Source organism: Ruditapes philippinarum, unplaced genomic scaffold (assembly GCF_026571515.1).
Source record: "Ruditapes philippinarum isolate M1 unplaced genomic scaffold, ASM2657151v2 ctg5380_1_1_1_1, whole genome shotgun sequence".
In the NCBI taxonomy this organism is placed as follows: Eukaryota; Metazoa; Mollusca; class Bivalvia; order Venerida; family Veneridae; genus Ruditapes; species Ruditapes philippinarum.
The window spans coordinates 80,334-107,687 of NW_026852001.1; the positions used below are offsets into that span (position 1 = coordinate 80,334).

At 32.4% G+C, this 27,354-nt stretch overlaps 3 protein-coding genes across 3 annotated transcripts; all 3 read left to right on the plus strand.

The window, feature by feature from the left end:
- Window positions 1–75: 75 nt before the first annotated feature.
- On the plus strand, window positions 76–5,898 carry LOC132746034 (uncharacterized). Its single transcript, XM_060735090.1, has 9 exons — window positions 76–253; window positions 447–621; window positions 721–779; window positions 1,076–1,186; window positions 1,404–1,514; window positions 1,764–1,965; window positions 2,663–2,749; window positions 3,748–3,834; window positions 4,028–5,898. Exons 2-9 carry the CDS (start codon window positions 487–489, stop codon window positions 4,493–4,495), a joined length of 1,260 nt encoding a protein of 419 aa, XP_060591073.1. The 5' UTR covers window positions 76–253; window positions 447–486; the 3' UTR covers window positions 4,496–5,898.
- A 296-nt stretch (window positions 5,899–6,194) lies between these two features.
- On the plus strand, window positions 6,195–10,840 carry LOC132745966 (uncharacterized). Its single transcript, XM_060735003.1, has 8 exons — window positions 6,195–6,638; window positions 6,795–6,853; window positions 7,140–7,229; window positions 7,700–7,780; window positions 8,050–8,251; window positions 8,609–8,695; window positions 9,102–9,188; window positions 9,537–10,840. The coding sequence occupies exons 1-8, from the start codon at window positions 6,441–6,443 to the stop codon at window positions 10,047–10,049; spliced, it is 1,317 nt and encodes a 438-aa protein (XP_060590986.1). The 5' UTR covers window positions 6,195–6,440; the 3' UTR covers window positions 10,050–10,840.
- A 2,132-nt stretch (window positions 10,841–12,972) lies between these two features.
- On the plus strand, window positions 12,973–27,313 carry LOC132746042 (probable phosphoglycerate kinase). The gene is made up of 12 exons (XM_060735102.1): window positions 12,973–13,113; window positions 16,122–16,172; window positions 16,987–17,139; window positions 18,047–18,191; window positions 18,942–19,045; window positions 20,189–20,308; window positions 20,810–20,924; window positions 21,329–21,508; window positions 23,932–24,008; window positions 24,722–24,822; window positions 25,864–25,962; window positions 26,498–27,313. Exons 1-12 carry the CDS (start codon window positions 13,052–13,054, stop codon window positions 26,539–26,541), a joined length of 1,251 nt encoding a protein of 416 aa, XP_060591085.1. The 5' UTR covers window positions 12,973–13,051; the 3' UTR covers window positions 26,542–27,313.
- The last annotated feature ends 41 nt before the right edge of the window (window positions 27,314–27,354 follow it).

A 27,354-nucleotide genomic window follows, 5' to 3' on the forward strand; every position in this document is an offset into this window, starting at 1 on the left:
AGCATTTGATTCATAAACATTCATGGTACTTCCCTTTACGTCACGACTGTAAATATAGATAACTTGCTTGTAGATATCATCTTATAAACTAGGTTATAACTTAAAGTAAAAAATTGGTTTCTTCATTATTCGTTCAGGTAGAAAATCTATAATATACACTTGAATTTAAATAGTTTAAAGTTGTTCGTAGTAACAAGTGTAATTTACATCCGCGTTGTTAAATAGGAATAAATATTTATCAGTTTACTTAAAGGTAAGTTTATATACTATATTTCTTTTATTTTTTTGTACATATTGAATTCCTATTTGCATTTAGCATCGATTGGTGACTAATTCCTAACTTCGCTTCTTGAAAATGAAAGTAGAAACATATATGGACTGACCTAGGAATGGTAAAACTGAAAAGGTAGTATGACTTTTTTTGATATCACTCTTTCTTTTTGCAGGATGTACACCAAATACAATACGACCTTTTAGTAACGTGCTATGGGAAATTCGAGTAGTTCTAAGCGAAGAAAATGCAGTCCGGGATCCCCACAACATAACAAAGATTCGACACAAACAACTAAAAGAAACAATTGGGTCGAAGACAGAAGCCCTCATCACAGCTTTAGCGGCTCGGTAAGAAATATCTTTGATTTCTGAGTTAATGCATTGTTATGCATTATCTGCGTTATCATAAATTTCATAGATAAATCTGATTTGTATAAATTGTTTCAGAGAGAGGTAAATAGAAGTCTTCAACAGCATATTTGTAACGAGAATGACTTAGAAAAGAGGTAAATATTATCTATGTTTAAACCCTTATTATTTCCTTTACATAAAACAAATAATCTTTCAACGCTGAGCAAGTATTTTCGTGGGATTTAATCACTACTATTAGACTAAAGGTTTGATTTGTTTGTTTGAAAGAATCACATATGAATACTGATTATTTCTAATATCCTGTTGTTTTTTCTAGCTATATTTCTCTAATACAACGTGTATTGTTAAAGACTGAGATAGATTTATATATCTTTTATTTAGTTATAAAACTTAAGTACACTTCATGTATATGTTTGTTTTCAATTTCTAGTTATCACAATGAAAAGGTTGGTAACATAAGTATGTTATATAAGGATGACATTCGGAAAAAAAATGAATCTCAAGAAACCAAAAATCTTCACACTGAAAATAAGATGTTGACGTGAGTATAAATATCAAATAATTGAGTTAAAACGTTAATAAATAGATTTACGTGTTAGCACGTGTAGGGCAACTAATAACCACTTTATATGTCAAGCATCATGCAAATATTATGTGTTCCGTTTCTCTTGTTATGTATGCCTCATTTCAAACAACATTATATATGACTAAAAAATCAAAACCGATATTACTTATTGTAATAATATATATTTGTTAAGGTTGGACAATGACAACCTGAAAAGTGAAAGAAGAGAGCTGATATCAAAACTGGAAGGTCACAAAGAAGAACTTATGCAACATAAAAAGGAAATTGATGATCTTAAAACAAGGTATTAAACACGGCTTATTCAACATGTATGTGTTTGCTAAATGGTTAAAGGGAAATAACTTCTATATTTTTAGTAGACCTATGTAAAACACATCGATTTCATTGCGCACTTTAAAATATTTATGCTTTACACTTTGTTTCCTCTCACTAAGGGTCTCACTTAGATAATTCTAAATTGTTTGATAAACCTTACTAACGACTGTACTTGTATGTGCTAAAATGATGTTCCTACGTTTTTATTTACCTCCAGACTTAGTAAATTGGCTTCTGATAGGCTTACTGACAATAATCCGAATATCACTGATCTTAGCGACGATAATAGAGCCATCAAGGTGGGAGAGAAGTTTATTGAATTGTACAACAATGAGTGGAGTGATGCATTTGAGGAACTGACTGAAGTTTCCAAAATGGAGGAGGTTGAAGCAATTAAATACCTTTTTGATACAATTAAAGTAAGTTAATAAATGTTTAATACAACATGGTAATAAAAACATGAAGTTTGTTACATTAGTTATATAAAGAATAAGTTTCAAATTGAAATAATAAATCAAAATTCATACACATGAACTAGAATAATTAGATTAAAAACCAACATAATATTAAATAATTAAATAGACATGTTTCGCTTTATTAGCTTCATCAGTTGATACATGTACATTACAAAGGAAAATATGTAGTTTTATGTAATTTTTGCATATTTTACCAGGTTATATGTAATGTTTGTGAAATTTAAGCGGCTGAATCGGGAACTTTCTCTGTTTATAAGAAAATCTGTATAATGTATTATAACATTTTCTTAACTTTCAAACAAATCAGCATGCTTCTTCAAAATCAAATTACAATCATTTTCAATTCAAGAATGAAAATTTAGATGTTTAACTTATAACAGCAAGATGAATAGTTCAGTCATAAGATAATGTAATCTTATAACTAGAGTACACCAAATAATAAATTGAAACAACACATGACATGACTACGTTGACTTAACATAATATTGTCAGGAGTACACAAACCTTCAAGCTGTTTCAAGCTTACCATCTTCTTTTAAAAACAGTCAGCAAACTAAAATTGTATTTGTTTATGGTTTGTCAGATAATTTCTTATATAGATAATTTGATTTGTAATCCGAACATAATTGCTGATTTCCAGAAGATATTTGACAAATGCAAGGAAACAGCAGAAGGACATTCTAACAAACTGGAAGAAGCTATTCTTGAGTTCACCGGTAACGAAGAGGTAATAGAAACGAGTCAAAAACAAACCAGAATTTCTTTTTCTCATTATATATTACAAATTGTTCTTATAATCAAATTAATGTCTGTTATAGCTTGTTAATTGATCATTTATTTTCTCAAATCCAAACTTTTTCATATTAAAAAGGATAATATTTATATAAAAGTATACAGTGTAACTTCTTAAAACGGAACACCTGTGGGAGTAGCCAAAAAGTTTGGAATTTTCCAGAATTCAGAATTTTCTGAACAAGTAGGAACATTAAAGATCATGTTTAATTAAGATATGATGAAAAATAAAATGTATATAAATAATATTATTTTACAATTTATAAATAATGTGTCAGTTCAAGCAATCAAAGAAAGACAAGCTTACTTCACAGTATATGCTCGTTCATATTTATTAAGGAAACATAGCAACCAAAAAGAAATCACTTTGGTGAGAATATGTCCACATAGAAATTGGTTTGTTTTACATATGCATAAGCAAATCTTAATTTTTTTGAAGACAACTTCTAGAATTATTTTAGTATTTAAATATTAAAATTGAGAAACCAGCCGTAGGAGTCTGACGGTGCATGCTTTACACTTTTCCAGTATAGGGCACACGTATTCTTTTATTTGAGGACCATACACCGTTTTCCATGTACGGCACAGACGTGTGTCATAGGTTGTTTTCTAAATTTAAAATCTCACCATTACCGTGTTAAAAGGTTGAATTATGCTTAATTGCTTGATTGGGGGCGTGGACTGTAGCTTGCACTTTTCAGTACCGTCCATGAACTTCGAGCCTGTAACGTTTTGGACTTTCTCTAGGGTTTCGTTTTTCTTTATTTTATTCTGGTAACATTTTTAATTGTTGACGCAACTAAAACCTCAAAGACTAAGGTTTTAAGATTTATCATCTCATATGTAACAAAAATATTTTTTTCTTTACCAATGTCCGAATTACGTAATATTCAAATGTTAGTCGTCAATGTAGACTTTGCATTATTTGTTCAGATTCACCCGATGCTGGCCATGTCCCTGAAAGTGTACAAAGATGAACGAAAAAGAATGTTTAGAAATACAGTTCCAAGTACTAAAACGGTTTGTTTATATTCTCCTTATGTAACTTTCTTAAAAAAAAAAACAGAAACATTTTCTTTGTCTATATTATTTGATGGTCAAATTCAATATAGTACAATTACATACAATTAAAACGATATCATTTTCAACATACCGTTCTGCTAAATAATTAAGAATATAAGATATGAATGGAGAATATATCTTTCTGTTTTAGATAATTCAAGCAATTGCTCCTTCGAAAGAAAGAATATTGGGAAAATTGAATATATATGTGGAAGCAGCTACAATAATTTGCTGGTTAATGTGTATTCAGGACCCTCCAATGGTTCTTTATACAACCAAGAAAGGAAAAAAGTTCGACGGAAAGTTTTTCAGTGCATACACTGAACGCGGTAAACGCGTAGCGTTCCCTGTTTGGCCTGCGTTGCTCCTTTGCAATGATGGACCAGTCGTTCAGAAAGGTATAGCACAAGGAAAAAATAAGAAGAAAAGGAATTTGGCGAGCATAAGTCCTTCTGCAACGAACAATAACGAAAAGGCACATACATTGGAGCTAGAAAACAATACTTTGACAACTTTAAATACTGATTATCAGGAGTCAGGCACAGATACTCTCATAAGAGTTTTATCTAAAGATATTCAGGAATTAGACATAAATACACTCACAAGAGTTGTACCTTAGATTTTCCTGGGAACAACAGTACAGTAAACTGAAGAAGCACAATCATAACATTCATCTTTATATTAACAGAATGCATTCATATTATGATTTTGGAATGCGTTGTACTAATCAAATATTACAATTTGATTTTCACTTTCCTAAAATGGAACAATTGACATGCCTTGCTTAAAAAATTAAATTCGGAACTGTAGATTTAATGACAGTTCAGTGACAGTATAAAATAACAAGTTACTGTACAGTGATTTGTCAGACTCCATGAGTTTGAAAACTGTCCTTGCGTAAAACTTAACATGCATTTATATTTATTATTACTTGATAGTAGAATGTTTGTCGTGATCAAGGTAAATGTTATGTGAATATCAACTGTTTGACATCCTTGAAATACGTAGATTATATAAGCAAACATATATTTTGCTAGTAAAAGGAGAAATAAAAAGTCAATTTAAACAGGTTATTTGAATATACATGTAAAACATATCCTATTATATTAACAGACCTGATCAAACTCTGCGAATCTCTTCTAGTATTGATTTCATTTCCATCGAGGGATCTTTCCTTTTTTATTTTTTTTATTTTGTTTTAATTACATTATCAGATAAAGTTATTTGAAAATAATGCATCCCTCAACACAATGTTAAAGAAAATTGAGAACGTTTTGAGAAAAATTACTTGATATATGCCTCTTATAATCAAACTCAAATCACAAAACTTGTGCATATATTCTACTTATGGTAGACCCGATCTTTATCGAGATTTATTTATATTTATGATTGATTTGAATATAGTTGTATTTATGATTGATTTGAATAAGAAGTGTTAATAAAAACTAGTATTCTGTTCAAAAGATTTTGTCTCAGATAAAACATACCCCTTAAATGCTTTTTATTATAAAGTAACGAATTTAGTCATCGTGGGTAATACTCTTTTCATCTTACGTTGTGGTTATAAGGTTCTCCGTTTTATTATATTTTTCTGTTCCTCCGGGATCATTGATGGCAAAACATTTAGTGTCGGGGGATTGAATACTGCATTAATCCGCTATTAGCAGGAAAGATGTAATACTAGTACCTTACATTTATCACTCACGAAAGCTCTCGATCACATCGCGTCTACAATTTTTATCTTTTTAGTTTTGCTTTCATTGCTCTTGACAAATTTTACAGGTTCAATTACACCTTTACTCTTCTCTAGAAACTACACATTATCAATGATAACATATATATATATTCTATACCTAAAGGCATTTAAGAAAAACACGATTTCGAAAAGTGAATCTTAGATAAATGTTAGCATTTTGTTGAATGAAGTTTGGGTATATCGTATATAAAATTTGTAACTTTGGCATGTACAAAACAGATTACTTTTCACATTTGTTTATCCACAGTTTTCTTTCAGATGATTTCTTATTTGTTTAGATATTTGAATAAAACCTTAAATTACAGTTGTATGGCCAATTCTTTGAAGCAAGGAGGTTAAACGGTTTATAGACGTTTTATTTATATTTACCGCTTGCTCGATTGTAAACCATGTGTTTTGCCAAAACAATAAGTGTATTGTTAAATCTATAAATGGTTTTACAGGTATATTGGACTTTAAGCAATATCGATTCAATATAAATCCCATTTAAATTCAAATGACTTGGCTTGAATGTCGTTCAAAACTCTGACAATAAATTAACTTCCTGGTCTGAAACCATACAACTACAAATCGTAAAGACATAACACATATTAATAGTTATCAAGACAAGTTAACAGTAGGATTAAACGTGAACTAGATAGATTGAAAAAAATATCTTTACTTATCTGTTTAATATAAGTGACTTAATAAAAATAATATCGTTAGGTAATACAATTATACGACGAGATATGTATTAAACAGTGTAAACAGAAATAGTAAGAAAGATCGGTGATAATATTGGAAGATTATTTAAAAGTATTGTACAAAAATGGGAGTAGTTGCATCATGTAAACCGTCTAATAAAGCTGTTAAAGACAATGAAACGAGGCCTATTGATGACCAGCAACCAAGACCATGTATATCTGGTATGAAACATGGTATTCCTACAGGCGCGGGAACATCAAATATTAAACAGCATGTTCATTTTCGTGAAGACGACGATAACAACGAATATGACCGATTGTGGGTAAGTGGTAAATAAGACATTTTGTCATATATTTATCATGTCTATTCACGAAATCAAGATTTTATCATGATTTGTGTCGTTTCCTAGTTCGCAATTTATTTTTTAATGGTATCGAGTATTTCGTAGTAGATTTTATACTTTATGCACTTTTTTCAGCCTCATCAACAGAGACAAGGATTTCTACCACCTATTGACGATGAGCAATCACACAATCAGTACGTTCATTTTGAAAATACGATCTTGCACAAACTTTTGCCTTATGTTTGGTTGAATATTGCGGATTTTATCAGAGTATAGAATTAAACACACGTATCATGGTTTGGTAAGTTTTTGTGGAACGTTTTGTTTTTAATGATTAAGTATAGATGCCTTAAAACAACAAGGAAGAGGCTTGATTTTTACCAATGGCCAGGAGAAAAACCTTTTCAAGTTATAGAGTAGAAAAATTAATTAAATTTTATCCTAAATAATCCATTTAATCATTATATATTGCACTCACAGACAGACCAGCAAACGTAACCCAAAGAAACGTAAACCAAATGAACAGAAACTCCGTATAAAAGAACTAGAAGAAGAGATCAGTTCACTACGGTTAGTACAATACAACACTTTGGACTTTACAGTACCGTTTCTGAACAGGCTCAATCAAACCGAGCATGAAACATATTCAATGTAGTCGTTTAGGGGTTCTTTAGGGCTTTTTTAATTTCCCTATTTTGTCAGTTTCGTTCTCATATAGGTTTGATGTCATCTATATCGATACATTTATGATCTTTAAGTATTTTTCTTTACTTTCATGTATACATGCATTTCCTAACAGTGTTTATGTATCTTTAACTATTTAAATATATGTAATATTTATAATAAACTTCGGTTTAAGTTAATTGCATATTTCTCGATACATTGATTTAAACTCGTATATAAATAGAATATTGATTTACCTTCCAACATGTGTATTTTCCATTTGTAGTAAATCGAGTTTTTTAACTGAGTCTTAGAGGTTGGCACCTCAAATTTGACATGCCGTGAATTAAAATTTCTTCAACTTGATTTTTACAAAGGTCTGAAATCACAGGACTGAAAATGCAACACTTTGATGAAATGCAAACTCTTAAACAAGAGGCAGATGACTTAAAACTGAGGTAAATATGGCAACTAGAGGTTCACTATCTGGATTGCAAAATAGTAAAAATAAGGTGAAAAATGTTTACCATTTATGATTTCCTGTAACCAAATTAAAAAAAATACACAAACAGAAAAATATCAGTTCTGTATCACATACTTATTACTTTTAAAAATATGTATTTTACATGAAAATTTAGTTTAGTAAGGTGCTGAATTAAAATGTCAGAAACACCAGCAGAATAGCTTCGTCATTTTGTTGAATACCATGCATTAATGGTCACTTCAGATTGAGCAAGGTGGCGTCTGACAGACTGACAGACAATAACCCAAATATAACAGACCTTAGTGATGAAAATAGAGCTATCAAAGTAGGAGAAAAGTTGTCCGAGCTGTACAGCAATGAGTGGAGTGATGCTTACGAGGAACTAACTGAAGGTGGTCGTAGAAGTGATATAGAAGCTATAAACGTTCTACTTGAGATACTGAAGGTAATTGTGGTACATACATTTTAATTTCTCTGCCTTTTTTGTTATATACATTTGACATAAATACAAACAATACAGAAAAGTTCTCTTGACAGTTGAAACATATAGTCAAAAGAGGGTTTTAAACAAAGCATCTAACATCTGTTCGAAACTTTTATATTTCATCATTACATTTTTATAGTCAGACGAGATAACTGATTCTTAACACTGTGCTCAAGCGATTACATGGAGTGTGAGAGGTGATGCACTTTACAAAATCTCTCATGAAAATACTATTCACATCATGTCAGATTATCTTTCACCGTATTATATGTCGTGAACTTACAGTATGCCTACTTATTTTTAATTATTGGATTTCAGATCATATTTGGAGAATGCAAAAGAAAAGCTGAAGAAGAAATACGTGATATTGGAACGAAAATATTAGCATGTACTGGACATTCGGAGGTAACTTTTTATGAGCTATTAAAAGAAACATATTCTAAAGTGTAAGTTTTTCGGAAGAGGTTGTAAATTTTATGTTTATGATGAAATTGCCACAGACAGAATGACAATACAACACGAATGTATATGTTCATATGCTCAGTTCTTCTAACAAATAAATATTTTAAAAAACATATGCAATCACTAGTAATTTCATTTTCCAACTTGAATTTCATCTCTAGTATTCATTTCTGTTTATTACACGAGAATAATTTTCTTTCTCTCTTGTAATATTGATAATAAATTGTCCTTTGTTTTGTTTTTATTGCAAAAAACAACATTTTTAACGGTATATATACGATTAAACACTCTTGTATTATTATTATTATTCTTATAATTATTATGTTTTTGAAGTTCATATTTATTTCAGTTGAACAAAGAGTTAACTGCGGCAATGAAGCTATTGAGAACAGAACGTAAAAGAAATTTCAAAGCAACAATGCCTTATCTTTTGACGGTAGTGTAAACAATCATTCATTTAAAAGTTAACATTTTTTAATTTCTTTTTGAAACTCAAATTTGAAATACCCAGTCATATTTACGTTTCATACCTTTTGAATATACAGCGAGGTTTAAAATTATAATATCTATCAAATTTTATGTGGCGTCGACATACTGTCTGTAAACCACAAAGCCGTTAATTCTCGGCCAACAGTATGTTTCTTTAAACGTTTTCGGAACTGGTTTGTCCAGGAAGTGGACTCATTTAATGATAATTAAATGCTTCAAAAACGTGCTGCATTAACTTTAAATTTTATTTAATATGTCATGAAACTGATCAACTTTTAACGATATTTATTTTCAGACTTTGGAAATATTTGTACCTAAAGAGGAGGAAACAGTCAAATTGCGAAATTATGTTCGAATCACAACAGAAACATGCTGGTTAATGTGTATACACGAACCACCTTTAACATTTAAATATTGTGAAGACAATAATAAATTCGATGAGAACTATTTTAGCCCATACACAAGAACAGGTGACACTGTAGAGTTCCTTGTTTGGCCCGCTTTACTTCTCCACGATGGTGGACCGCTTTTGAACAAAGGTGTAGCACAAGCAAATGACTCAAAACAAAAAGAACAGAAAGTACAGACAAAACATACAAATGATAATGATAATACTGACTACATTGTTAATGATTCTAATTCCTCCAACGAAACTGAATTGTCTAGAAGAGAAGAAGCTGATGTAACGAGAATTAACGAAGATTTTGTGTCAAAAATAGACACAATTAAACCAGTACCAAAGGCAAGACGAACAAAGGAACATTCTTCTAAAACACACAATGAAAATACAAGAGAAGAATCTTCTTGAATTACATATCTTCACAAAGCTTTTTCTTAAACAGGAATTGACTTACATTGAAACTATTTATGGATTAAAATAATAAAAAAAAATCTGTTACAATGACGGCATGCAGAACGAAATATTAAAAACACAAATGTACATATTTTAACAACCGCCAGTATTTTATATTGTATGTGATATGTGATGGTTGGTGAACTTGATGTACAGAAAGGAAGTTAACATTAACGCCTATTTATTTATTTATTTATTTATTTATTTATTTATTTATTTATTCATTTATTTATTTAAATATACTCACACCTTATATTCGCCTGTGTTATTTGAATGTTTCTGATTCATTTATAAATACCGTGGATTCCTTATGTTCACCTGCGTCATTTGAATGCTACTGATCATTTTATAATTTTAATGGCTACCTTATGTTACCTTGCTTAATTTGAATGGTACTGATTTGAAGCCGGTACTAGCGGGGCATAGACAGTAGTTTGAACTTTCCAGTACTGTCAATGAACAGGCTGAATCAAATCGAGCCTGCAACATTTTCATTAATTTTGCCATGCTAGGCTTTCTTTTGGGATTCTTTTTTTATTATTATAATACATAATGTCTACCTTATGATCGCTGGTACTGATTCTTTAATACATACATTTGCTTAAAATAAAACGTTACTGAACAACTTTTACTGCTCTACACGTGTAAAAGTATTCTACTGCATGTAAAACAGTATAAAGGTGTTTCATATTCATGTATATACAAATGCAGTAAGCAAGTGTATTGCTTGATATCAATAAATTAAACATTTGAATTTAGTTTGTTTGCTTACTACCCTTAATGACCATGACAAAATATGTTTATGTGTAAAACTTGAATGTAACATGTTGTCAATCTTCTTCTTGATATTATCGTCTTTTTATACGCCCCCCCCCCCAAACAAAAATAAGAAAAAATTAAATCGGAGTTTATTGTTATGCACCTGGCTGTCCATCCGTCCCGCTGTCTGTTAGCAATTTCGTGTCAGTTCTGTATCTTTTGAACCGATGGAAGGAAATTGAAACTACTTGGAATAATGATTTTCGTTATGTTTAAATTTCAAAATTGCAAAAACTTATATACAAATGTATTTAACATGAAGAATTACACAGTAAACCTTTACAAAAGAAATATGCATCAAGTGTTAAACTACATTGTCTAAAGCTTGAATAGTTTGCGTACAGCATTGCTTTCTGGACCTCTATAAACCCGATAATTGTCATGACATTGTTCCTTGGTTCAAAATTGGACCCGTCACGGGGGTTCATTTATTTGATAAATACTTATACTGGAAAACACATTTAAGTTTGATTGTGTCAAACTACATTTGTACATTGATTAGACATAAGACATGAATCATTGCTTTGTGATCCTCTACAAAACTGGTATTAATAATGCCCCTTGGAACAATATTGGTTCCTCCACTGGGGAAGTTGATTTGTATAGACTATGTAGGAAAGACATTTATGTCATATTGTGTGAAACTACATATAACATGTAACAATACTGATATTAATAAATCATATATTAACAGAGTCCCGTGGCCATACCGTTGGTGACATGATCAGGAAAACACATAATGTTTGATTGTGTGAAACTACACTATCCAAAACTTAAATATTTGGCATGAAGCATTGTATTTTGGGCCTCCATGAAACTGGAATTGATCATGTCCCTTGAGTCAATATTTGCGGCGCCCGGAGGTCAGTTGATATATATAGACTTTTATAGGGAAACACATTTAAGTCTTATTGTGTGAAACTACAATGCTCAGAATTTACATAATTGGCATGTTACATTGCTTTGTTGATCTATACAAAACTGATGTTAATTAAAAACCTATTGCGTCAATATTTTTCCCTCCCTCGGGCAAAATACGAAAAAATGAAAAAAGATTTGTACATATACATATTAATTCATGATAATTTATTTAAATATGTCCTTGTTCGTGGAACAAATTCTGTGGCAGTAAAGAAATTTGAAAGTATAGATACACTTGTATTAGTGGTCAAGTTCTAATGAGAATCAATGCTTTACACGGAGACCAAACGATCACAAATTATAACTGGAGTAATTTCTCAGGGCTCAGTAGACTTATATAAGTGTCTCTATATAAAGATGATGGACTAAACAACGATTACTAGTAAATACAATTTCAATCAATGCTTTTATTATATGAATAGCCCTAACAAATTTAATAATTATACTTATCAAATGATACTTAGTTTTACATCAAGAATAACTCTTCTTTTATTTAATTAAGATTGTATTTATGATATATTTATATGTGGTCGATTACAATAAACGTAAACGTTTGTATTAAGGACTAAGTCCAGTTTAATGTTTCAAGGCTAAGCCTTGTAGTACTGACCAGAGAAGGTACAGTACCTAACCTAGCTAAAATTGCAAAAGTCAGCTTATTTATACAATTCAGTATTCACTGCAGCAATTTGATTGGTTGACATACATACCATGCAATAAGTATGAAAGATAGTAACTCATAATTATATGTTAACTTAGATTACCGTAAATACCCATCCTATTACACACTTAACATAAGTAAAATTTAAGTTTATATATAATGCGAATGTAAACATTGAAAGTCTTTCCTGGTCAAAACATTTTGTAATGGATTAAATGATTTTGACAATACAATTTTCATTGTGAAGCACATCGATGAACCTTTTCATATAGGTATCAAGTCATTTATCCGGCTTTAATTACAGTCGTTATTTGTCTTGGATGGCTTACCGGAAAAAAATACATTAAACAAATAATGTCACTAAGATTGAAATTAGATAGCCATGATGTGCTGCTTGGGGAAGAAAAATACTTAGATTCCTTTGACCTACAAAAATATTACGTTATAATACGGTACCAGACGGCGAAAATCCAGAACTTGAGTACTCTTCAGCAAGAAAAACATTGGGTAACCGGCAGGTTATTTCTGTAGTTTTAATAATTTTAATACAGCAAATATGGAACTGAACAAGTTAGCCGTTGATCAGCTGGATTTAAAAGACAAAAGAGTTCTTATCAGGTATGCGTGTTGTTAAATACCATTGACAAAGCGCGATTATGCAGTAATTATTGTGTTGACCTTCGTTATTTGGCGACCTTCACCTTTAATGCACAGGCTAAGTAACCCCTAAGTAAGCCTTGAACCTCCATGAAATATAGGGGATAAGAAGCACAGTACATAAGTTAACCTTACCATTATCATTTGCTGAATTGCAGAAAAAAACTCTGAATCCTTCACCCTCTATTTTGACACCTTGATTTTAATAAAAAGAAAAGATATCCAATAAACAGACTAATTCACTAATCACTTAAACAATTAAACATAAAGTTTAAACAGGTCTAGAAAAGTCCTAGATTTACACGTTAGCTATAAAAAATGCACACTATCTATAAAATTATAGAAAATACCATCTATAAAAATATGGATGTGTTCACACAAAATCATGTTTTTCTCGTGTGAATTATGCGTTCTAAGAAATTTGTGTACATTTTCATATATAAAACTTGTCAATCCACTTTGAGTAAGCAACATAGCAAGTTTGGTGGTCTTCAAATGCTGCCTTCGAAAATTCAGGCATTTGATACATTCTTAAGTTCAGGGTAGATGTATTTCACACGAGATAAACATGATTTTGTTAGAACACATCTGTTGTTATATAGATGGTATTATCTATAATTTTACAGATAGTGTGTGTTTTTATAGGTAGTGTGTAAATATAGGACTTTTCTAGACCTGATTAAATCCAAGAATTTTGATGAATAGACACTTGAACAAAATATGTTGAAGACGTTTGTTCTTGTAAAATCTTTTTATTCTCCCATATAATGTTCACCTTTAAATTGGAGATGCATTTGCAGATGTTTCAGTGTTTTTTTTTTTTATATAACTACTACCCTAAAACGGTACCATTCCCAATAGAAAATAGACATTAAAATTCCCAATTTCCAATGGAAAATTCCCAAAATGACTGTTCAAAATGCCCACAAGGCAAAGTGATTTTTCTAAAATCATTTAAATCCAACATATTCATATAAATCACCACTCAATAGTTCTATCTAGACAGTAGAAGCTGTTAGCTATCTTTATTCATGATGTCTAATCTCATTTGTAGCTGAAAAAATGAATTATAAAAAATCCCAATTTTAGTCAAAATAACGCATTTTTTCCCAATCAGTCTGGTACCGGCACCATTCCCAAAGTAGAGAAAAAAAACGCTGTGTTTTTGTTTACTTCTATAGCAGGGGCCGTTATAGGGCTGCTTCCCCAAGAAAAATTCTTTAAAATCATGCAGTTTTCAACAAAATTGAATTTACATCAAGTTTTTTCCTCCCCCTTTTGCAAATATGCCGTGTAATTTATACCCAAAAATCAGGGCAGGGATCAGCGTCCCCGTCTGCGTTGGTTAAAGTTTTTTGTAAAGTCAAATATCTCAATTATTACTTGAGATACTCAATTGAAACTTACAATACTTATTTATAGTAATAAGGTACATCAGATTGACAAGTTGGATAACTCTGCCTACAATATTGACAGAATTATGCCCCTTTTTAACTTAGAAATTTTGGTTAAAGTTTTTTCTAAAGTCAAATATCTCAATTTTTGCTTGAGATATTCAGTTGAAACTTACAATACTTATTTATAGTAACAAGGTACATCAGATTGACAAGTTGGATAACTCTGTCTACAATATTGACAGAATTATGCCCCCTTGGAACTTAGAAATTTTGGTTAAAGTTTTTTTATAAAGTCATATATCTCAATTATTGCTTGAGATATTCAGTTGAAATTTAAAATACTTTTTTATAGTAACAAGGTACATCAGTTTGCAAAATTGCATAACTCTGCCTGCAATATTTGCAGAATTACATGTATTTGCCCCTTTGAAACTTAGAAATTTTGGTTAAAGGTTAAAGGTCTTCAAAGATATTCACTTGAAACTTTACACATGCACTTAGGATCATAAGTGGAGGGTCATAATTGTATGTCACTGACCAAGTTCCATAACTCTATCTTGCATTAAGGCTGATTCATATCCCCTTTTCTACTTAGTCTCTTGGTTAATGTTTACATGCAAGTTTTACATATCTCAATAACTATTAAAGATATTTATTTAAAACTTCACATATGCATTTAGGGTCATAATTGTAGGTCACTGACAAAGATCCATAATTCTATCTTGCATTTAGGCTGATTTTTCTCCCCTTTTTCAACTTAGAAATTCATGGTAAAGTTTTGCTTGTAAGCTGTTATCTCAATAACTACTGAAGGGTTTGTGCCTTTTTTGGGACAATTTTATGCGTTCATAATAATAAAGCAGTGATTTACTTGATAAAACATCTTAATAACAAGCCTTTGTACCTTTTCTGTCAAATTTATGTATTCATAGATAATTAGTATTGTTATACTCAATAAAACACCCTTGTGACATTACCTTCCGAATAGTCAAGCCAATACTGTATAATTAGACTCTGTCTAAGGCCTATAGCATGAATTTATAAAAAAAATTAGCCCTTTTGTGAACTTAAAAAATTTAACATTATCAAGGCTCTTTTACTATCAAGCACTTAGAATAGTCGAGCGTGCTGTCCTACCGACAGCTCTTGTATATACATGTAGTAACCATGCCTTTGTTGTAGGTCAAAGGTCATGGTTCCTCTACTGTGTAATCAGCTTAGAAGGCATTTTTCAGTTTCCATTAACAGTTTCTTTATGATTTATCTCAACATTTTGAAAAATTAATTTGTGAGACTGTCCTACTTAAGTCTCAAGATCTGATTAAGAATCCACTGGTAACTTGTAATATTTCATTTACCTGTAAAGTTATATTTATTTTCAAGTCGGTTAATTATTTGAAAAAAGAGTTTTTCTATCACAACTTCTGTATGTTACATGTAAGTGCGTATAATTTTAGAAATATAATATACCGTTGCGTTGTGACTGTCTTTTTTTAATGAATTTTAATGAAGTATAAATATACAATTTTCTTTGATTTATTACATATATATTTATCATTTTTATGTTTACAGAGTTGATTTCAATGTACCTCTGAAAGATGGGAAGATTACTAATACACAAAGGTAAATTATAGTTTTACCAGAGATCGAAAATTCCACTTGTCTGCTTGTATTAAGGAATAGAATTTAAGAGAACTTGATGCAGGACGTGTAGAAAAATGTTGCCTACACATTTGATTTAGAAGCTACTCGTCCTGCAGGACAAGTGACTTTGAAAATATTTTTCGATGCCTGTTTACCCTTACCATGCTAAATATCTTATATGGGCTTGTTCATCTTTCATTCTTGACATAACCATTCTATGTAATTTTTAGGGAACATTTCTAAAAAAATGCCACGACAAGAATTTAGCACTTACAAAATAAAGAAATGCTAGCAACTTTGTGGTGATATTTTACCCTTTGAATCATGGCAGTAAGCCATTTTAAATTCACTATAGCACATTTCAGCCACTGTGTCATTCTTAGGAAGGCTGTCAAGCAGTTAATCAGTACTAGGGGCCTTCACTTTCACAAGGAACTTTTCAACTTCTGTACATGATGCCAGAGCAAAGGTACATTGCTAATGATAGTAGAAAGGATTTTATGATCAATCACAACAAAAGTGACTTGCATTGTCTGGAAATCAAACCCAGGCCACTGGATACACAGTCTAACACTATACATGTACCTAAATTGAGCTAACCAAACAGTTACATTGCTTAGTATAAACAGTTGCAATGTTATATTACCTGAACAACTAGGTGATGGTTATATAATTGTTAACAACCCGTTTATATATACATGGCCATTTAATATGTTGCAAAATCCTGTAATTGGAGGGAAAAGGAAAATTATGTTAACATACATGTATATTGTTAAACTTTGTTTTATTTCAGAATTGATGCAGCTTTGCCAACTATTAAGTATGCACTGGATCAGGGAGCAAAATCAGTGGTATTGATGAGTCATTTAGGCAGACCAGATGGACGAAGACAGGATAAATACACAATGGCACCTGTCAAACCACAACTTGATGCCAAGCTTGGAAGGTATAACAAATATACATCTTCTTTTAATGACTTCATACAGAGATTGCATATCAGGTGCTTCAAGTGACATTATGCACATCCAATGGCATATACTGAGTGAACAAGCGACAGTCAAAATAGGTTTACATTCTGCCATAATTCCTTTTTCAATCGCCTTAGCTATAAAACATTTTCCAGTATCAGCTGTTGGTTATTCACCATTTAAAATAAAAGTCAATCTTTAGCAATATAGTCAGGTCAACTTGACAATGAAAAAATGAGCATAATGTCACTGAAAGAACTGAACTTTATCAGTCTTTATCTATCTTCACTTTATCAGAATTAATACACTTACATGTATTTTAATGTGAAGGAGTTCTGTAGTTGACTGGTAAAGGAAACTCAGGGTGAATCACTACTTACCTCCTTGCTGGTTTGAATCCCACTAGGAACTGTTTGTTTGAATACCACTAGGACCTTAGAATTCTGGGAGAAATCTATTTAACTTTACAGTACTTTTTGTTAACCTCTTTGTGCCTGAAATAATGCACAGAATGGCAACTGAGGTCTTCCTCTTCCACCAGTTAAGCTGGAAGTTTCATTATAACCTTAATTGGTTGATATGAGCTAAATGCCAGCTCTTGATAGATTTTATCGTATTGAATTCTCTGAGAAAACTTTTTGCCTGAGTTCAATCCAAAACTGTGATTGATTACTTAAAGGAAGTAAACTTACATTCTAAGATTTAAGTAACTCACTTGTTTCAACCCATTTTAGGCCTACTTATTATAGTGTTCTGCGCAGTATGACCAGTAATGTGTCAATTTTGTTAAACTCAGACAAACAAAAATAAAGAAAAAAGGTTATATTCATTAAGGGATTATTACTGGGAAATATTGAAGTTTATCTTATTTCTTGTATTATACAGGAACGTGACATTTTTATCTGACTGTGTTGGGCCTGAAGTGGAAGCAGCCTGTGCTAGCCCCGCACCTGGTTCCGTGATTCTGTTAGAGAATCTACGTTTTCACAGAGAGGAAGAAGGCAAAGGTGTTGATGTTAAAGGAGAGAAGGTACATGTATAAATGTATATGTGTACATTACTTTGAAATATTTCCATCTTCTTGACATACAAGGTATTCCCTTCAGTGTTTGTTCCTGTACATACAGGTTTCAGTAAAATTTTGTTTTGTTTCCCAATCCAACTACCTACCCACAAAAATCTGTGCTAATTGCAAAAAAATTAAATAATTTTTTCCTGCTTAACATTAGAAGTACATGTATTCCGTCTTTGAGAATCACATCTTGTATCTGTTTATTATACAAACCTTGGTTCTTTAAACAAATGCTAAATATTCACACGCTTTTTGAAATCCATAATACATTTGTAATTATGTTCAATAAAAAAAAATTTCAATGGTAAAAAGTTTTCTGCCTACCCTATCCAAACTGCCAAGGGTCGCAGAAGGGGAAACTTTTAAGACTGGTTACGGTTATTTATCAAGTATAGGTTGTATTTAAATATGTTGACAACTTTTTCTAAAACAGCAGTGTTTTCCCAAAAAAATAGACTTTTTGTGTGAGGTGGACACTAAGATAAGTTTCATGTACGAATTCATAGAAAAGGTGTCTAAAATTAAACTCTCATTACTACCCTGGCACCATTTAGATTTTCAAATTATCAACTTCATCATTTAATTTAAATGTTTATTTGTCACTAAAATTGAAACAGTGTGAAGATCATAAATGTAGCTTTTTTCCTGTGCTATCAATTGGTCTTGCTATTGAAACATCAAATCAAACGTAAATTGTTCATTTTATAGGTAAAAGCTTCTGCCGCTGATGTTGAAAAGTTCCGAGCATCTTTGTCAAAATTAGGAGATGTTTATGTCAATGATGCATTCGGCACTGCTCACAGAGCTCATAGGTAATCAATGTTTATACTTGTATATTACATATAATAATTGTATTTTTAGCTCGACTATTCGATAAGAATAAGTAGAGCTATTGCAGTCACCTGAGTGTCTGCGTCGGCGTAACCACTTATGTTAAAGTTTTTGTAATAGTTCAAATATTTTCAAAGTCCATTGACATATGGCTTTAATACTTTGCACACTTGTTCACCATCATGACCCCAACTTGTAGACAGGAGGAGGTAACTCTATCAATCATTTTGACAGAATTATGCCCCTTTTTCGACTTAGAATTTACGTTAAAGTTTTTGTAATACCTCAAATATTTTCAAAGTTCATTGACATATGGCTTTGAAACTTTGCACACTTGTTCACCATCATTACCCCAACCTGTAAACAGGAGGCGGTAACTGTATCAAGCATTTTTTTTTACTATCAAGCACTTAGAATAGTCGAGCATTGCTGTCCTACCGACAGTTCTTGTTAAAAATTTTTAGTGTAACATGAGGTTTAGTTAATACTAATTTATATTAGTTTGAATGTGTTGGAAGCTATAAGTTTATTGAAACACTCTCGAATTTGTTCCTAGAACCAACCAGTTCTAAGCTATGAGTTAAAGATTCTTGCTCACCAAAGCAACGGCTTTAAACCCACAAGGTTTATACCCACAGGATTTATTGATACTGTGAATTATTCACAATATTTTGGAAAAAAATGAAAATTTACATGTTAGGCACTGCTCCCAATGTTAGTCCTGTTTAAAGAGAGAGAGAAAATACTGTGATGTTTGGAATGCTAGCCAGCAATAATGATTTGCTTATATAAGCAGAATGATGTCAGACCTGGCAGCTTATTTTTGGCACTTTTATAACAAAAATGCCTCACTTTAACAATTGACAGTTCTGAACAAGTTTATTTTTTTGTAAAACTCAAGCATTGTAAGAATTGAATCTGAAGTGACAAAACATAATGTTTGAATCTTGCAAAGAATAGAAAAAGGTAATGAAACTAGGTTTCCTGTTTCAATAATTTGTTTCAGTGAACATTAGCATAAGTTAAACAACTTGAAGATTTTTAAAGTCTGTTCTTTACGTATACCAGCACGTGTCAAAAGTATTTAGACAAGCCCAACATTTTGTATTTTGATATTTTTTCAGTTCAATGGTCGGATGCCAGCTACCCCAGCGGGCTTCAGGATATCTATTGAAGAAAGAATTAACATATTTCTCAAAAGCTTTAGACAACCCAAATAAACCATTCCTTGCCATACTTGGAGGGTAAGAACTGTTTGTGTGACAAGTTTGCCTTTTATTACATTGCTTTCATGTTGAATAATTTTACGAGTGGTGTCATGTTTATCCACTTAAGTGGGTTTAGTCGGTTTTTAGCCAAAATTTGTTTGAAAATTAAATAAATGCTAACCGAGGTTAGTATTTGACAAACATCTGAAAAAATTTGAGATTGATATTAGTCAAAATATTATAACTCATGTATGTTCATTAATCACTTTAGAACTGTATCAACAATTTGCTTTCCATAATTATTTCGTTAGAATATCCAAGTGATTTATTTATAACGTTTTCATTAATATTTGAATTATGTATGGAAATTATGCCAATTTTAGACCATTCCACTATATAATTGATTGCATCAATATTTAAAAACTTATCATTATTCCTTCATCTAAATGGAAAATGTGTCCATTGTAGAGCAACCCACTTTAAACAATGACAAACCAGTGACCACCTTTATTGTAACGTGATATTTTATGTTTACAGAGCTAAGGTGGCTGATAAGATACAGTTAATTGAGAACTTGCTAGATAAAGTTACAGACATGATTATTGGTGGAGGAATGGCATTCACTTTCCTTAAAGTCTTGAATGGCATGAAGGTAAGAAATTGTTCCAGGCAGCACACTAATGTTCCATTGGTACCAGGCAGCAAACTAATATAAGAATGGTTCCAGGCATCAAATTTATGTAAAAATGTTACGGGATGGCAAAATAATATAAGAATGGTACCAAACATCACACAAACCATAAGGGTATATTCAGGCACCAAGCTTACCTAATTGTTGTACCAAGCTCTAATGTTCAAATGGTGCCAGGCATTAAACTTATGTAAGAATGGTACCAGGCACCACACAAATGAAATAATGGTGCTAACATGACTACTTCTCACTTGTTTGATTTTCTAGAAAAAGTAAATTCATGACTTCTTTATAGAGTTAAAAGATTTGCATATATGAAATACATCTACATTAAACACAATGAAGATCTGTTATTTTAATTTCAGATCGGGAATTCTTTATATGACGAGGAGGGGGCTAAAATTGTAAATAAACTTATGGAAAAAGCCGAGAAAAAAGGTGTCAAGATTTATCTTCCAGTGGATGTAGTGACTGGAGATAAGTTTGCTGAAGACGCAACTGTCGGCAGTGCTACTGTGGCGTCTGGTATTCCTGATAATTCAATGGTAAGTTATTTGTATCTAGGAATACTTTATGAATGTGGTTCTGTAATTGTTAAATCATAATGTATACTGTATTATACAGGTTACATGGGACGGCAGTGGCTTAGTGATTATGCCCCCATTTCGAAGAAAAGGGGGTATATTGCTTTGCACTTGTCGGTCCGTCGGTCCGTCGGTCCTTAGACCAAATGGTTTCCGAGTGATAACTAAAGAACCCTTAGGCCTAGGAACTTCAAACTTGGTATGGTGATTGGTCATGACCAGTAGATGACCCCTATTGATTTTGGGGTCAAGGGGTCAAAGGTCAAGGTCACATTGACCTTGTAAGCAAAAACGGTTTCCGATCAATAACTAAAGAACCTTAAGGCCTAGGAACTTCAAACTTGGTATGGTTATTGGTCATGACCAGTAGATGACCCCTATTGATTTTGGGGTCAAGGGGTCAAAGGTCAAGGTCACATTGACCTTGTAAGCAAAAACGGTTTCTGATCAATAACTTAAGAACCTTAAGGCCTAGGAACTTCAAACTTGATATGGTGATTGGTCATGATCAGTAGATGATCCCTATTGATTTTGGGGTCAATGGGTCAAAGGTCAAGGTCACATTGACCTTGTAAGCAAAAATGGTTTCCGAACAATAACTAAAGAACTTTAAGGCCTAGGAACTTCAAACTTGGTATGGTGATTGGTCATGATCAGTAGATGACCCCTATTGAATTTGGAGTCAAGGGGTCAAAGGTCAAGGTCACATTGACCTTGTAAGCAATAACGGTTTCCGATCAATAACTAAAGAACTTTAAGGCCTAGGAACTTCAAACTTGGTATGGTGATTGGTCATGATCAGTAGATGACCCCTATTGATTTTAGGGTCAAGGGGTCAAAGGTCAAGGTCACATTGACCTCTTGGTAAAAAACGGTTTCTGATCAATAACAAAAGAACCCTTAGGCCTAGGAACTTCAAACTTGGTATGGTGATTGGTCATGACCAGCAGATGACCCCTATTGATTTTGGGGTTAAGGGGTCAAAGATCAAGGTCACATTGACCTTGTAGGTAAAAACGATTTCCGATCAATAACAACAGAACCCGTAGGCCTAGGAACTTCAAACTTGGTATGGTGATTGGTCATGACCAGCAGATGACCCCTATTGATTTTGGGGTTAAGGGGTAAAAGGTCAAGGTCACATTGACTTTGTAGGTAAAAACAGTTTCCGATCAATAATGAAAGAACCCTTAGGCCTAGGGACTTCAAACTTGATATGGTGATTGGTCATGATCAGTAGATGACCCCTATTGATTTTGGGGTCAAGGGGTCAAAGGTCAAGGTCACATTGACCTCTTAGGTAAAAACGGTTTCCGATCAATAACTAAAGAACCCTTAGGCCTAGGAACTTCAAACTTGGTATGATGATTGGTCATGACCAGTAGATGACCCCTATTGATATTGGGGTTAAGGGGTCAAAGGGCAAGGTCACATTGACCTTGTAGGTAAAAATGCTTTCAAATCAATAACTTAAGAACACTTTGGCCTAGGAACTTCAAACATGGTATGGTGATTGGTCATGACCAGCAGATGACCTATTGATTTTGGGGTCAAGGGGTCAAAGGTCAAGGTCACATTGACCTTGTATGTTAAAACGGTTTCCAATCAATTAACTAAAAATGCTTAGGCCTAGGAACTTCAAACTTTGTATGATTGGTCGTGACCAGCAGATGACCCCTATTGAGTTTTGGGTCAAGGGGTCAAAGGTTAAGGTCATGACCAGTAGATACTTGATAACCCTTATTAATTGTTTGATCACTGGGTCAGAAGTAATGCATAATAACCTTATCACATGACTAATTGGCTGCTGATAGGGGGCATACATGTTTTACAAACATATCTTGTTAAAGTATGACTTTCAATCTCTTGCCTCTCACATCTATGGGTTAAAATCCCACCAGGACATTTTGATTTTTCCTGTGAGGAAGCTATCCTTCTGGATTATTGAAGACTTAACTGCTTTTGTCTGAAATTGTGCATGGAGGGGCAAATTGTTTATTCCTTTACCAGTAAAATCTTGAATGTTACCATATTCTGAATGACTTGTGCAGTATAAACTATTGCTTTTGAGACCTTTTGTTCTCACTGCACTGTAATCTCAAATTGAACAATTTTGTGGTAAATGTTTTAAGGTACTCTGAAGTTCAGGTTTTTAAATCTCATATCAGCACTTTCTTTTTTTTTATAAACCAACAAAAAAAATGATCGACTTAGGGTTTTCAGGAGTTTTTTTTGTTGACATTTACATATATTTTGTTTCTTCTGAATGACGGTATATTATTTTGTTGCTGTAAAAGGATATACTAAAATGGCTGAATTGGTTGCATCATGATCAAGTAAAGTTAAGTACATATTAAAAGACCTTTTTATCCTATAATTTACAGGGTCTTGACATTGGACCAGAATCTATCAAGTTATTTACAGCTGCCGTAACAACAGCAAAGACAATAGTCTGGAATGGGTATGTGATTTAAGAATATAGTTTCATATTATTTAGTCAGGTTTATTTCATTTTGCTAAACATAACTTAAAGACATAGGCATTATTTTTTATTAGAATACAAGATTATGCCTATATCCATTGTGCTAAAAACTTTTGATTTGGGGATGTCTATGACTTTAGCCATTATGCATTACTGCATTGAACCTTTTCTATAGTGATTAAAAATCCTGCAGTGGCCAAATTACATTATGAGCTAGTTTTCAGAATGTTTTTCCCCCATGCATTCTTTTTGCGAGCAAGTAGCTATATTTTAAATTGGGGAACCTTTGGAGAAATAATCAAGACAATTGATTAATTAGAATAATTAAGCTGTTTATGACACTATTGATAAATAGAACTTTTCTAGGCTGTGGTCTAGAGATGCATGCTCCGGCATTGATTGAGAAATTTTGTATTCTTGTTCACTGCTTATCTCTCTGGATGCTGTTGGCCATAATATCATTGATCTTTCTGACTATGACACAATATACCTCAAGACAAGAGCTTTATTTATATATTTGACCTTGACCTCTTAATGGCCTTGACCTTAAAGGTTAAATTTTCAAAATTCAGGTACTTTTCACATATTTAAACAGATATAGAAATGAAGCATTTTGCTTTACTAAATAAACATCAATAATTCTTGTGTGTGTATGTTATGAAATTGATGGAATTTGTTGCTCGCTATTTCAGACCTCCAGGTGTGTTTGAGTTCCCAAACTTTGCTAAAGGAACCATTGCTTTGATGGATGCAGTTGTACAAGCTACACAAAATGGTGCAACTACCATCATTGGTAAGGGATCACAATGTTTACCAGTTCATATTATCACAATTTAGAGATTCTTGCAGTTTTATATCTCTGTAGTGCATGTCAATGTTTTTACCAACAACTTTCTAACTCGATAGACTGATTAAGAATATTTTGAGTTTTTCCCAGTTGATCCAAGGGTACAAACAAACTTTTAAAGTTTAGCACAACTGGTTGACTAATCTATTGTGAGTGCACCATGAAGTTACAAAGGTAACATGGTGTTTGTACTGGGGGATTAACTTGGATAAATCGACATTTGCCAAGTTCCGGATAACATCTATTGAAATGGATGATTGATATGAATTCTGCATGTATGAGCTTTCTGAACTAAACATTTTGCAAATTTATTTTTGTTAACATTATATCTTTGCTATCATCATCATGTTCACATCTTCTAGTTTAAAATGTATAGAAACCTTGAGGGATGTTTCCAAGGTAACAGAGTTTAAGTTGATGGCTTTCAGTCATTCACTATCCAAATTTTATGCATTAGGATACTGATTGTGATGAGGGATGCTGTCCATTAAGAAATCTATTAAAATTTTGTAATCTGTACTAAACTAAGATTTCTACCCATCAAAAAGAATATCTTGTGTCTTCCCCTATTAAAATATCATTATTTCGCCTGAAATATATTGTGTCTTCGTGTTGGTTCAGTGAGCATATTATCGTGTCTTCTCCTTCGACTTTTGAGGGGCAAAGACACAAAATGGCAGAAATCAGCCACCATACATCTTTGCAGTTTGCCAAGCTCTGTCTCATGGAGGGTAAAGTTGAACTTCTTTGATCTTATGTTGGACTGTTCCAAATTCAAAGCTGGTCAGGTCCATTACCCAAATCGAGTAGGGTATGTGATAAGTAAGAGAAAAATAAATTGAAGAAAGACTTTATGAAATCCCTAAATCTTGCAATGGACTTTTCCAACTTCAAAGGAGGACAGGTCCATTATTCAAATTTAGGACAGTTCGGGTAAAACAACAGGGAGTAAAGCAATTTGTACACTATGTTATAATTTAATTACAGGTGGTGGGGATACAGCGACATGTTGTGCTAAATATAACACAGAAGATAAAGTCAGCCATGTCAGTACAGGAGGCGGAGCTAGTCTTGAACTCTTGGAAGGTTTGCTATCAATATCATTTTTACATTGTAACTAGGGGCGTCCATTGCCGAGTGGTTCACGGAGGGGCACCGGAGGTCTTCTTCCACCTGTAAAGCTGGAAAGTTTCCATATGACCTCTACTGTGTTGATGCAATGTAAAACCCAATAAAAAATATATTTTAACTTTTCTATGCAGCTGATGTGAATTTATTAAATAAATAAGGTCTATTCTTCATATTGAGAGATGTAAGTCATTCATAAGTACTGTGCAATTTCCGCAGAGTGACCCTCTTTGTCAAGGAAGGTTTTCAGTGAGCTTTTGGAAGATTGATGGGTCCAATCAGACCGCTTGTAACTGTACCCATTGGCACCAAAGGTATTCATCCACCAGTAAAGTTATAAAATTAACAGTTCAAAATGTTGCTATATTTAAGAAAAAAGAAATTCTCTAATGACTGATTTTGTGTGATGAAAAATAAACATGTAAACATAACAAGACTAAATGGATATAAATGAAAATATATTAAATTAAAAATATGTTCTTTTTATTTTTAGGTAAAATTTTACCAGGTGTTGCAGCACTGTCCCCAGCCTCGTAAGCATATCCTGTCGGTATCCTGAGAAGTGGAATTTGATGTCAACAACAGGCACTAGATTTACACAATTTACATGTTTCTGTTGTACCGTCATTATAAGTCATCCTTTATTCTGATGTTGAAGTATGTTAGGGAATGGTTTTATATTCCAATCTGGTGTAACTATTGCGAGATTAAATTATTTGGAAAATTTGATAAAATATATGCGGAAAATAATGTGCGTAAATTTGTGATGGATATTATAAATACGGAAACTATCGAAACTTTGATTTATGGATCCTAAAACAGTACCTAGTTTAAATTTGATTAGTTTTCTCACTTTTGCTTTTTATCCTTGTCCAAGTGGTAAAATTAGGTATATTTTTGTTATTTATGTGTACTGAGCTGTAAATCCAACATAGAATTTCCTGAAATGAGTTACAATGCAACTCTGCCATAATTTCTATAGATTAATGTTTATTGTGATGGTGATCTTGGATTTTGCAACCTGTTTCTATAATAGAATCTCTAAAGTGCAGTAGTTGCTACCGTCATGTGTCAATAGGAAATGGAGAATATGTACAAAATCTGCAAACAGTTTATACCTGAACAATAAATATAGATGCCGTGTCTAGAGGTGATGTTTATGGTATTTCAATGATGACTTCAACTTACGCATCAAAGTGCTATCTCTATACACTGACCCTGTTATATGTAGTATAAATTTTTCTTCTGTTTTAGGTATTTATGAAGAGTTTGTTATAGATAATGTCTATTAAATTGTATCAGATGCTTAGTCAGCTATTTTTCTTTTATTTACAATTTACATGTCAGATA

Bases quoted from the DNA above. Each gene is read 5' to 3' on its own strand.
- LOC132746034 (XM_060735090.1), top strand. From the start codon at position 487: ATGGGAAATTCGAGTAGTTCTAAGCGAAGAAAATGCAGTCCGGGATCC. The intron at 2,750-3,747 runs GTAATAGAAACG...TTATTTGTTCAG, and splicing joins AGTTCACCGGTAACGAAGAG to ATTCACCCGATGCTGGCCAT. The intron at 3,835-4,027 runs GTTTGTTTATAT...TTTCTGTTTTAG, and splicing joins CAGTTCCAAGTACTAAAACG to ATAATTCAAGCAATTGCTCC.
- LOC132745966 (XM_060735003.1), top strand. From the start codon at position 6,441: ATGGGAGTAGTTGCATCATGTAAACCGTCTAATAAAGCTGTTAAAGAC. The intron at 6,854-7,139 runs GTACGTTCATTT...TTGCACTCACAG, and splicing joins GATGAGCAATCACACAATCA to ACAGACCAGCAAACGTAACC. The intron at 7,781-8,049 runs GTAAATATGGCA...TGGTCACTTCAG, and splicing joins GCAGATGACTTAAAACTGAG to ATTGAGCAAGGTGGCGTCTG.
- LOC132746042 (XM_060735102.1), top strand. From the start codon at position 13,052: ATGGAACTGAACAAGTTAGCCGTTGATCAGCTGGATTTAAAAGACAAA. The intron at 20,309-20,809 runs GTAAGAACTGTT...TTATGTTTACAG, and splicing joins TTCCTTGCCATACTTGGAGG to AGCTAAGGTGGCTGATAAGA. The intron at 24,009-24,721 runs GTATGTGATTTA...TCGCTATTTCAG, and splicing joins AAGACAATAGTCTGGAATGG to ACCTCCAGGTGTGTTTGAGT.